General features: G+C 44.2%; 1 protein-coding gene across 1 annotated transcript in view; it reads right to left on the bottom strand.

The window, feature by feature from the left end:
- LOC142312402 (uncharacterized) overlaps positions 1-13,489 on the bottom strand; it is a 155,621-nt gene that overhangs the window by 68,643 nt on the left and 73,489 nt on the right. Inside the window, exon 6 of the mRNA XM_075351345.1 lies at positions 11,785-11,901. Coding sequence (XP_075207460.1) covers positions 11,785-11,901 — 117 coding nt within the window. The remainder of the gene's footprint in view (positions 1-11,784; positions 11,902-13,489) is intronic.

Below are 13,489 nucleotides of genomic sequence, written 5' to 3'. Positions count from 1 at the left end.
GTTATATATAAGGTGACGTGCCGCTGCGGTCTTGAATATGTAGGCAAAACTAAGAGGGAGCTAAGAAGGAGGGTGGGTGAGCACCTGAGGGATCTCAGGTTGAAGAATGATACCCCCCTGGCAAAGCATGTCAATACAACACATAATGGCGACCCTGGGTGGATTTCTTTTCAGGGTATTGACATGGTTTTTCCCCCGAAACGAGGAGGGAACTGGGACAAGAGGATCCTTCGGCGGGAGGCCGAGTGGATCTTCAGGTTGAAAACAGTTACTCCATCGGGCCTCAATGAAGTCCTGTCCTTTGCACCCTTTTTGTGAGAGCAGGTTGAGAACTAGACAGGAGGGCCAGTCGTCGGACGAGCGGGGGCGCCTCTCACCGTATCTTCTAGGGTGCCAACCTCCGCAGATAGGTAGGGCTCGCTTTTCTTAGATAGAGTGAGTGGTGGAGGTGTAGGTAGTGGATGTATTTCACTTTTCATTACTCTGATCCGACTATGCCCTGCCGTAGGAGACCTTCTCTAGTACAGGTTCCATCAGACCGTTTTTTCAAGTAATCCCTCCTCCACCTCCTTATGATACAAAAGGATACGTTCTCTATGTGTATACCTTTTCTTTGCCATTTTTGCCTATAGAGATACTGTGATTTAGCCTGTGAGCCGGTTCTCTAGCCATACATCTGGTAGGGGGTGTAGGATGCGTCATGGCCTCCTCACCCTGTGGCCGTATGAGCCATGTAGCTATTGACACAACTGATGTGCCGATGCTACTTCTCTGCCCGCCCAATGAACTGTATTGTTTCGTTGTGAGGGGGCGTGACGCTGTGGATGATGCGCGCTGCCGTTCCTTTGACAGCGTGTTCTGCGCATGCGCCGGCCACGTCACCGGATGTGACGTTTGCGGTCCAGGCCTGCGCTTCACAGTGCGACCCGGAAGTGTGGGAGGGTCGACACTGACGCGGCGCCACACGTGGGCAGTCTGGCAGAGTTTAAAAAGATGGCGGACGCATTGCAGCGGCGCGCAGCATATAGGAGCCCCGCTGTTTGCCGTCCGGTAAGACCCTGCCTATACTCCGTTCTCCTATTGTCTTAATGGGAAGTCTATCTATGGTTATAGGTATCTGATGAAATGTATGTTTATTTTGCAGCATGTCCTGTCCTGTCCTGCTGATATAGGGACTGACTCTTGACACTCCCCTGACGATTATTCTGGTATATGAAACGCGTTGGGAGAATAAGGACATCAGGACCTCTCTCTCCTTAAGGGGACCAGGTGTTTAGTCCATTATAAAAGGACCACTGGGACGCCCGGGAGGACTAGAGGATCTTCTTGATAGAGGCTGGGTCGGCGTCCGATGTGGTGAGATCGTTCCATCCCCCTCTATTTTTTCCAGGGTTCCTGGACCTCTGTCTGATACCGTATGGTCCGGGCCCAAAAAGGGTTGGACTATCCCAGTGTCCCTTGTGACACGGGTCAGTTTACCTACCCTTGTTATCTGCACAGGTGTTGTCCTGGGCCTGTTGTTACCCCTGTACATGCTGAAGGGGAATTGTATGTTTTGGTTTTATAGATAACAGATGTGGAGGAAGGTTATACCTGCTTCCCTTTTTAATAGGAACTATTAAAGGTTAAATTTTAATACTTTGTACCCTACCCTGTGCTGCTTTTGCCTTGTATGTTAGTGTTATTCCTGATCTTCCAGAGGAATGGTTATATCGATAGTATGAAAATCAAGGGGTAGAGTGGGCACCCCTCCCTTGTTCCGTTAAATATAGAAAAATCAGAGGAGAGGAATCCATTCACTTTCACCTTGGTCGACGGTTTTGAATATAAAGCTGAGATCCAGGCGAGCATGTTAGGTCTAAGGCCAATTCGACAGAGTGTCTCGAACATAAATGTCCAATTCACCCTGTCGAACGCCTTCTCTGCGTCAGTAGCAAGCAGCATCAGGGGTAGAGATTTCAGCTTTGTTCTGTAAATAAGGTTTAGAGCCTTAAGGTACCGTCACACTAAGCGATGCTCCAGCGATCCCACCAGCAACCTGACCTGGCAGGGATCGCTGGAGCGTCGCTACACGGGTTGCTGGTGAGCTGTCAAACAGGCAGATCTCACCAGCAACCAATGACCAGCCCCCAGCCAGCAGCGACGCGTGGAAGCGATGCTGCGCTTGGTAACTAAGGTAAATATCGGGTAACCAACCCGATATTTACCTTGGTTACCAGCGCACACCGCTTAGCGCTGGCTCCCTGCACTCCTAGCCAGAGTACACATCGGGTTAATTACCCGATGTGTAGTCTGGCTATGTGTGCAGGGAGCAGGGAGCCGGCACTGACAGCGTGAGAGCGGCGGACGCTGCTAACGAAGGTAAATATCGGGTAACCAAGGAAAGGGCTTCTTGGTTACCCAATATTTACATTGGTTACCAGCGTCCGCAGAAGCCGGCTCCCTGCACATTCAGTTGTTGCTCTCTCGCTGTCACACACAGCGATGTGTGCTTCACAGCGGGAGAGCAACAACTAAAAAATGGTCCAGGACATTCAGCAACAACCAGCGACTTCACAGCAGGGGCCAGGTTGTTGCTGGATGTCACACACAGCAACATCGCTAGCAACATCGCTGTTGCGTCACAAAAGTCGTGCCTCAGCAGCGATGTTGCTTAGTGAGACGTGGCCTTTAGTTGTGTTATCTCTAGCTTCTCTACCACCCACGAAGCCTGCCTGATCAGGGTGAATGAGTGATTGTAAAAAAGGAGCCAATCTAGATGCTATCATTTTCGCAAATAGTTTGATATCTACGTTGAGAAGCGATATCAGCCTGTAATTGGAACAGAGGGCAGGGTCTTTACCTATTTTATGTATGACCGAAATGTGGGCTCTCAAAGAGTCTACTGGCAGTCTTGACCCTCCAGGGATAGAGTTCAGGCACCTGATAAGGTGTGGAAACAGGGACTTCAGAAATAGTCTGTAATAGGGGAGTGTAAGACCATCGGGACCCGGGGCCTTCCCTGGTTTAGTGTTCTTAATTGCCATGAAGAGCTCCACTTCTGAGAAGAGGCATCTGCCATGGCATCTGCCTCGTCACCTGACAACGCTGGTATGCCCGATTCCTTAATATATTTTTTTATTCGGTCTTTAAATTCATCCCCTCGTGTCTCCTCCATACCCTTATCTATTGAGTAAAGTGCCTCGTAATAATGTTTAAAGGCATCCGCTATGCCCGAAAGTGTCTGAGTATGTTGCCCTGACTGATGTACTATAGTTGGTACGTACTTATTGGACCGTTGGGCTCTCAGTGCTCTTGCTAGTGCTTTGCCACTTTTATTGCCGTGTTCATAATAGAAGCGATGGCACTTGGTAAATATTGCCTTTCTTTGTGGGTCAGTATAGAACGTAGGGATTCCCGCCTGGCCAACAGGGTTTTTCTCAGGGACTCATCAGGGGATTTTTTATGAGAGCTCTCCAAGTGATTTATCTCTTTTAGTAAATTAGATATCTCCTCTCCACGTTCCCTCTTCAACCGTGCCCCATGTAAGATGGTTATATTTGAATGGCTGATGATTTGAACATCATACTTACTAACAGAAATCGACCATTTAAGAAGAAAAGAGAAAAATAAAATTTGCAAAATAATTTATACACCGACTGTGCTTGCCTTGGATTAGAAACACACGAGTTTACCTTTGCTTTCTCTTGTTCAATGCCTTGGATTTGTATCTATGTTCAACTACTGTATATCTGGTCATTTCCAGTGTTATGGCTTGTGCCGACCTCAGCCATTTGTCACAGTCATCTCCCTATTTTTAGACACTAGTGACAGCTTTAGGACTGTAGGCAACCATCCATCTCTATCTAGGACTCTACCTTTAAATCTTGTTTCGTTTCTCTTGGTGCTGAAAAAGTCAGTTTAGCTGCTAGCAGCTTTCCAGCAGCACAGCTCAGCTGCAGCAGTTCTATAGCCACACCCCATTGTGTTTAAGTAACAAGGATTCCCAGCAATCTTTGCTGATTACACAAAACCATTTGTTTTCTGGCTGCCTTGGTGGAAGGAGCTGCTGTGGCTTTGTTCTGAAGTCGTATCTTCCCCAGTTTGGTTGTTATTCCATTGCTTGTCTCACCTACTGTCTTGTTGTATTAATGCAGCGGTGGGTCTAATGAGTCTCATCTTGCCACTCCTAGCCCGGACTATTGAAGGGTCTTGCCAGGGCTTAGGGTTCCTGCTCGGACACAGCTGTGGAGCCTGTATAGGGTTTGGCTAGAGGCGAAGGGTACAGCGGTAAGTATCGGCAGGAGGTGTCTCATCTACCCTCTCATTGGGTGTGCCAGGGCTACCATTGTTATTGTGTTCCTGGTATTCCACTTGTTTGTGGTGTTGTTGTGTGTTTTGTTGTGCGTCAAACATCTGTTGATCTGAACACGCCCCCCACGTGTAATAGCGTGACATCATTAGCCCGAAAGTACCATAATCACTGTCAGTTCTCTCTCTATGTCATCATATTAACTTTTGGATCATTTTTCAGGTTCCTCTTTTCTGGTTCCTTGATGTCTGTGACCCATGCGTCTATACAGTCATTGTGTTCATGTGAGCAGAGTCTCATTTGTTAATATTATCTGCTTGGACACTAACTTTCATCTGGTATCCATCGAGGATAGCACACTTGTCACCTAGGTATTATGAGTCCTTCAGTTGTCATACATTGTACGACAAAGTCCTCCTTCTGGATTGGGAACATACATGGCTAAATTTGGTCCACTTTTACTGGGTCACATTCGTACTCAATATCCAGTACATTCTGCATTTACTTTACTTCCGTGAACAAGAAAGAATGCTTCCTTTTTATTTAGGCCGAGTTCTGTAAAAAAGCTACAATTACTCGTAATATTACTTGTTGCTCTGGAGTCGATGCACCAACCTTTTACTGTACGATTATAATTCACAATAAGGTCATTTTCACACATCCTTGTATCACTGTCTGAGTGCAGAGGTCCACAGGTCTATGATATGAACGCAACAGTTTCTGTTTGTGGCTCTAATTTTCTTTTTGTGTGACCAGTTATCTGTTGCATTAAGAGCAATTCCTCTGTGACTATTTCTGGAGATCTGCAGGTGTTCCCTTCTCTGATGATCATCCAGTATGTTAGACTTTACAAATATCAGTGTTAGGTCTTCTCTCTAGTACATTAATCAGTGCACTGTATGTGTCGAATATATGGCTTAAACATGGTTGTCTTTCATAGCCTCACCCACTGATCTCCGTTGTACAATCACTTCTAACATTGCATTTACATGCACTTACTGTTATGGGGTATGCAATGACAGGACAGGGGCCCCTAGGCTGCCCCTCCGACCTGAGACCCTGTGCTGTCCCTTATCTTGGAGGTAGGATTGATGGTAGCCAGGTCCGAGACCCCAGCGTGACCTTAACTCCTTTCCAAGCCCTGATCTTACTCCCCCTCTCCCACAACCTTGGGGCGGGCTGGAAAACACAGACAAAATGACACGGACAAGGGAGAACAGAAACTCGTACACACAGCACTCAAAACACACAGGACAGACAATATGTATACCAGGGAACAATGAAAAAAAGGGAGGAAGTAACGCATAACAGGGGAAAGCTCACACCACTCAAAAGCGCAACACGGATCACCATTAACAGGATAACCACCAAGACTGTGATCGCTGGAGCACATGCTGAAGCTACCATCGGCACATACTGGAAGAGAGCCGTGCTTTGAATAGGGAGGAGACAGCTGCACGTGGCAATTAGCAACCTGAGCTCTAGAACCTGCTCACAAGTCTGCAGGAATTAACTACTGCAGAGATGGAGATCAGTGAACCTGAACCAGCCGACGCTTGGCTCTGGCATGAACAATTCTGAAGCCATAGGTTGCTTGTCAGACTCTGTGGTGTGAATAGTGTCTAACGACGCCATGCCTTTCAGGTATGTGCAAAGCCGAACATCGCATGACAATTATCCTTTTATTAGCCAAGCCTCATTTTTTGTAAAATTTACATTCTAAACTTTCATAGTTTCTAATTGTGAATTGTCATTACTCAATTTGACCACTTTAAGTTTAAAGCCTCAGATGTTGTCTGTTAGACTATTATCAGATTAATGTCTATTGGACGTACAGCAAAGCCCACAACTCTAAGGGATGTGGACTTTTGACAGCGCAGAGTGCTGGTAATGTCGATCCCGTTGTGTTTTATTAGAGATTGCTTCCTAGTCAGTTTAAGGTACACAATTTGAAGGGGAAAGGGGTTGTAAATGTGGTTACCCTTGTTAGCCTCCATGAAATCTAATGTAATCAGGCCTGCAGTAGGATTCATTGTCCTGCTTCTGGTGGGGGGTTGTGAGTCTAATATTCCCCTCTATAGAGAGCTTCAATCCTGTAGACAGGCTAGCGACTGCCCATTTTTTAATACTTTGAGTTACATGAAACAAATGTTTAAGGAAGTGGAATGTGATAACCTCTCCTCATCCAGGGGGATGATCTCAAAAGAAGTAGAAAAGCAAGGAGACACGTTTGGATGTAGTTGGTGCTGTGACGTGGAAGGGGGATGATCTGTTGGTGCTGCCAGGTCCTGATGCCCATGAATGGAGTATAGAGATTGGAGCTAGATATCCGTGCTACGGTTGTGATATCAGTCGTCTGTATTAACCCCTTCACGACCGGCAGATTTTTCGCTTTCAGGTTTTTTTTTTCGCCATTCTTTTTCTGAGAGACGTAACTTTTTTATTTTTCAGTCAATATGGTCATGTGAGGGCTCATTTTTTGTGGAACGAGCTTTACTTTTAAATGAAACCATCAGTTTTACCATATAGCATACTGGAAAACGGCAAAAAAAATTCCAAATGCAGAACAATTGCAAAAAAAGTGCGATAGCACTATTGTTTTTGAGATATTGTATTCACTGTGTTCACTATATGGTAAAACTGATGTGTGGGTGTGATGCCTCAGGTCAGTGCGAGTTCGTAGACACCAAACATGTATAGGTTTACTTTTATATAAGGGGTTAAAAAAAATCGGAAGTTTGACCGAAAAAAGTGGCGCACGTTTTACGCCATATTCCGTGACCCATAGCGTTCTCATTTTTCGGGATCTATGGCTCAGTGACTGCTTATTTTTTGCGTCTCAAGCTGACGTTTTTAACGGTACCATTTTTGCGCAGATGCTACGTTTTGATCGCCTCTTATAGCATTTTGCGCAATAGTTGTGGCGACAAAAAAAACATCGTTTTGGCGTTTGGAATTTTTTTGCCGCTACGCCGTATACTGATCAGATTAATTGATTTTATATTTTGATAGATCGGGCATTTCTGAACGTGGCAATACCAAATGTGTGTATATTTTTTATTTTTTTAACCCTTTAATTTTCAATGGGGGATGATTTGAACTTTTAGGTTTTTTAGTTTTTTTTTAATTTTTTAAAACTTTTTTTGTAACTTTTTTTTTTTATTTTACTAGTTCCCCTAGGGGGCTATTGCGATCAGCAATCCGATCGCTCTGCACTATCTGCTGATCACAGCTATACAGCTGTAAACAGCAGATACGCTCTCTTTCTCTTTTGCTGTGCCAATTCATGAGTAGTACAGGAGTCATCACATGACCCTGTGCTACCATGACAACTAACGGAAGTCACGTGATCACGTCACGTGACTTCCGGTATCGGGCGGTAAGTAAAAGTTTACCGCGATCGCGCTTATAATGGCGCTGTCACATATTGACAGCGCCATTTAAAGGGTTAAACGGCACGATTCTGCTCATGCCTAGCAGGCACACATCTTAGCTGTGAAAATCAGCTGAGATGTGTGCCGATCGCGGCATGCTGCCGCCGGCAGACCGCGGGCAGTAACGTTATGACCGCTAGGACGTAATTTTACGGCCCGCGGTCGTTAAGGGGTTAAGGAACTATCTTCTTAAACCACCGATTCTTAACTGTTTCACAGGAAGTCTCTCTGTTACCCCTGTATCCTCTCCTGGTAACCAACATTGGACTGCTGAAGGACCTTCAATAATGTCATAGCCATGTGACCCAATCACGTGTGAATGCTATATTACTTCATTGGCTGCAAACTGATCCCATGACTATGACGTCTCGAAAGTCTTGGTAACTGAACTTTTTTTTTGTTAAACAAATTTTTATTGAAAATTGAAATGCAAGTTACATCAGAATGTGAATCAACACATGTATCAAAGAACAATTGTAAATAGTCTCATTGCATATCATACCCAAAAGGATATTGAGCCTGTGATAATCCATCAAGTACAACACGTGTAAAACACAATCCTTATGCTATATTAATAAACCCATAGCAGAGTCCTTAAACATCAAGACCATATCATAGAGAGAAAAAAAAAGGAAAACAAGATTAAGAGAAAAATGGAAAGAAAATCAAAGAAAGAAAAGAGACTAAGAGAAAGACGACAACGACAGGGGAACATACAGACAAACAATGACAGATTAAGGGAGGGCTTGGGGGGGATAGGAGAGCTTATGTACCTCGTATTATGTCATTTAGACTATTCTAAGGTGACCAACCTCTTTATGGTAGGTAAATCTAGATCCACCTCTGGAGATCAGGTGAATCTCGGAACATAATCCAGCTTTGCCAAACCAAATAATATCTATCCATGTACAATTGATTGTAGGAAGTGAGCCATTCCATTCTACTCAAGGCGTCCATTTCTGTCACCCAATCCTTCAGAGTGGGGGCAACAGATGATCTCCATTTTCTGGGGATAATAGCGTGAGCTGCAGTAACGCAATGTTTTAAAAGACCTTGCTTAATTGTCTTAACTGAGCCTGGGATCATAGATAACAAGCTTAACTGGGGGGTTTTGTGAACCTTCACTCCCGTAACCTGAACATAGACCTCCAGAATCTTGGACCACAATTGCTGTATTGGCTGACACTCCCACCAGATATGCAGCATACTGCCCGGGGCATCTCCAACACACTTCCGAAATGGAAGGGTAGATTTTGTGTAAAGTTTCTGGGCATTTGTACCATCTAGTAATTATTTTATAGTTTTGTTCCTGTGCTTTACATGCCATCGGGAGTTTGTGTGCACAAAAGAAGGCTCTCTCCCACTGATTCCTTGGTATTACCTCTCCCAGTTCCCTTTCCCATTCTTTTTTAAACCAAGGCTCATCATCATTCTGGTGTTGAGTAAGAGTTGAATACATCTGAGATATGGTGTGTTTAGGAGTAGTGTCCTGGAACAAAAAAAAAAAAAAGAGTCAAATTGGGTTAATTTGGCACTTGTCAGCCCCCTCATATGAAGGGCAGCCACAAATGACTGTAATTGGAGGTATACAAACCAAGGTACTGGTTGGTCCGGGAAGTTATCTCTTAAGTTAGAGATGGTAGGAAAGGGTTGGGAAGCTGACACAACTTGACCCAGTCTAACACCATGGGTCGATGGCCACACTAAAAATTTGTTCACATTCATCCCTGGGGGAAAGTCAGGATTGTCGAATAATGGTGTCATGGGCCCTGGTACATACAAGGTCTGGTTTTTGTTCACGGTATCCCAAATCTTTATCACATCCCGAGTTAAAGAAACAGTAAGTGAGCTATTTTGACGGGTTTTTTTAGAGATCCAAGGTAGTGAGGTTAAAGAGACAGGTGACATATCTTTCTCAAGGGAGACCCACTCCTTTCCAGCTTTCCCATGGAAGCAGTTTACAATCCTTATCAATACTGCCGCTCTGTGATAGCCTTGAAAGTCCGGGAGACCCGTCCCCCCTTTACTTTTAGGTCTAAATAAAAATCTACGGGCCAATCGTGGTCTCTTTTGCCCCCAGACAAAACTGGAACATACTGTATTGAGTTGCTTAAAAAAATTGTTTGGTATTTTTATTGGGACCGCCTGGAAAATATAAAGCAGCTTCGGGAGGATATCCATCTTAATGGCATTAATCTTCCCGAACCACGATAATTTTGCCCCTTTGTACCACTTAAAAGGAAACACTTTTTGTAGAGCAATCTGTTCCGAGGATGGTAAATTCATATTTAAAATTTCAGATTTCGTTAACTTTAAAATTGCTCACGTCACTGTACATGTCGAACTCCCTCAGGATCACTGGCATAGGCACTCTTGGAGTTGTGACATACAATAATAAGTCATCTACGTATAGTGACAACTTATAGCTCTTCTGACCGACATAGATACCCCCAATGTCATGATTTTTTCTCAAGGCTACCGCCAAATGCTCCATCACTATAGCGTACAGTAATGGGGACAAGGGGCATCCCTGTCTGGTCCCATTTGCGATCCCAAAGGGGCTCGAGTGCATCCCATTACATCTAACCCTTGCTGATGGGTTCTGATATAGAGCCATTATTTTATCAAGCAGCTTCGGGCCAATATTAATCTGCTTCAGGGCGCTCTGTAGAAAAGACCAACTCACACGGTCAAATGCTTTTTCAGCATCAATGGATAAAATGCATGAAGGTGTTTGTTTAGATTTAACATGAGACATAAGCAAAAGGGTTTTTATAGTATTGTCTCTGGCCTCTCTTGTTGGAATAAAACCTACTTGGTCTTTGTGAATCAAGTATTGCAAATGAGTAGCTAATCTTAATGCTATAATTTTGGAAAACAATTTTATATCCAGGTTAATTAAAGAAATAGGTCTATAGCTGGGGCATAAGTTTGGATCCTTCCCCGTTTTAAGAATAAGGGATATGTGTGCTTCTAATATTTGTTTGGGGAACGTACAAGTTGAAGAGACTTCATTAAACACTTTAACCAGGAAGGGTGCCAAGGTCGGGGACAGAAGTTTATAAAATTTGGCCGAGAACCCATCTGGGCCTGGGCATTTGTTCAGTGGAGCCAATGAGAATGCCTCATTTACCTCTTCTAATGTTATCGGTTGGTCCAATTCGTCACTAGTCTACTACGATAGCTGAGGTAACGCTGTTTTGTGAATATATAGATTAATTTTCAACTGCTGTCGTGCCGGAGACATATCTGCATATTTACCTTTGATATTGTAAAGAGATTCATAATATTCTTTAAATGCCTGAGCTATTTTACCCGATTCATGAACTTCATTCCCTCCAGTGTTTCTAATCTTTGGGATGTAGGTGTTAGGTGCTCTTGGATGTAAGTGTCTTGCCATGGGTCCCCCGCATTTGTCTGCAAACTCATAGAAAAAGCCCTGCATTTTTTCCCGGGCTGAAATATATCTTTGGTCAATGAGTTGCTTCAGATCTTCCCTAATTTTACTCAATGTAGCCAAAACATCATTCGTTGGATTGCGTTTATGTAACCCTTCAAGCTCCTTAATCTGATCCAGAAGCTTGGATATATGTGCAGATCTTTCTTTTTTTAGCCTGGTTCCTTCTCTTATGAAAATACCTCTTATCACACATTTCAGGGCTTCCCACTGGGTAGGACGTGAAGTTTCATCATGCTCATGGATAAGTAAGAACTCCTCAATCGTTTGTTTAATTGCAGTTACCATGGGTTCATTTTGTAAAAGATTGGTATTCAGGCGCCAGTTCCAGGCCTTGGCAACATGACCGGGTGGTTGGAAAGACATAAAGATTGGGGCATGATCCGACCAGGTCATGGTGCCAATGGAAGTGGTTGGGTTCCATCCGAGAAGATGATGAGAGATGAGGAAATTATCAATTCTGCTATATGTGTTATGGAGGGGTGAATAGTAAGTGTAATCTCTCTCCTTCGGGTGAAGGACTCGCCAAATGTCAACTACTTGTAACCGGGTCAAGTGGGATTTCAAAGCGGATAGTTGCGAGGGAGGAATTGCTGACTTACCAGAGGAAGAATCCATCTCCTTATCCATGACCAAGTTGAAGTCTCCTCCTAATATTAAGAATCCTTCCAAAAAGCTTTCCAGTCGACGCAGATATCTCCGGCAAGACTTAACCTGTTCTTTGTTCGGGAGATATAAGTTAGCAAAAGTATAAGTCTAACCCTCCAGTGACATTTTTAAAAACATAAACCGTCCCTGTTCATCCAGGTCTATACCTAGCACATTTTGTTGCAAATTCTAATGCACCCCTATGCTCACCCCTTTAGATCTGGAGTCAGGTTTGGAGCTATGGTACCACTGCGTAAAGTATTTGTTTTTGACCTCTGGAAAGTATTGGCTTTTAAAATGTGTTTCCTGAACAAATAACACCTGTACCCACATCATGTGCATGCCATATAATATTTCTGCACGTTTCTGAGGGGTATTGAAACCCTTAACATTGAGCGAGGCCACCTTAATTGCTGACATGTTGATTTTTTATTCCTCCTCATGGAAGGGACCTGTTCGGTAGGATAGGGAGAGGACACTGGGAAGTAGAGAGAGGTACGCACAAGAGGTATGATAAGAAAAAGCTGAAAAAGAAAGGTACCACAAAAAAAGACTAGAATAGCAAGCCTATAACGAGAATAGGCAAACTCCTTATCACTATGTCAAGGAGAAGTTTTATGAAGAATCCAACCCACTTGCGTGGGGCAGATGATCCACTACTTGTTGAAACAAGTGTAGTAAGTGGGGGGTGTCTTTCAATAACCAGAACAAACACCCACAGGGGATCACCTACAATATCACATAACGTACTGTATAAACACACAGAAAAGGACCCGTAGTGACTCATAACCTATCCCCTCTCTGAGACCAATATTTTATGTCGTTAACGAAATATCCTGTCAGGAAGTCCAACTAGTTAAGTAAGTATCTTGGGGATAAAACAATCCCAACACTTTAGTTTTCATAAAGGGAAACGCCGGGTGACCCTAGATGCATCCCAACCCTCATCCCCCACCATATGCCCTCCTCCAACCCCCAACCCTCAAAGGAGAGGGGAGGGTCAGAGGGGCCACCAGGAGGAGAGGGAAAAAAAAAAAAAAGGGAGGGGGGGAGAAATTTCCAGCCCCTCCGCTTACCTATTGGGACGGTCCAGGTCACCCCCGCCTTCCCGCCCAGCAAATGAAGCTCATACAACCTAATATTCCAAATTTAAAGGAAACCCATATTCACAGTTCAGATGAACGTGTAGACCAGCGGATCATCGATGATTCTTCGTTTCTTGGCCGCGACTGATGCTGTGCTGCTCTTCTGCGGGTAGTAGGCCTCTCAGGAGGTGCCAATGGGAATGATGGCCAGTCCAGATTTGGTATTGGCGGTAGATTAAGGCGCTCTAAGAACTCTGATAAGCTACTTGGATCTTTCAAGGTCACCATACCTCTTTGATCTCTGACCTGCAGTTGAAACGGAAACCCCCAAGAGTAGGGAATATTTCTCTCTTTCAATGCCTCTAGAACCGGTCTCAGGGCTCGTCGTTTAGCAAGTGTGGTTCTAAACAGGTCTGCAAGAAACATTAGGCGGGCTACGTCGAAATCAAATGGACTCTTGATCCTTGCTTGTCTCATTATTTCTTCCTTTACTGTAAAGCAGTGGATTTGGCAAATGACATCTCTAGGGTTGTCAGATTCCTGGTTATGAGGCCTTAGAGCTCGATGGGCTCTA

Source organism: Anomaloglossus baeobatrachus, chromosome 5 (assembly GCF_048569485.1).
Source record: "Anomaloglossus baeobatrachus isolate aAnoBae1 chromosome 5, aAnoBae1.hap1, whole genome shotgun sequence".
Taxonomy (NCBI): domain Eukaryota; kingdom Metazoa; phylum Chordata; class Amphibia; order Anura; family Aromobatidae; genus Anomaloglossus; species Anomaloglossus baeobatrachus.
The sequence above is the reverse complement of the archived record's forward strand: the minus strand, read 5'-3'. Positions and strand labels throughout refer to the sequence as shown.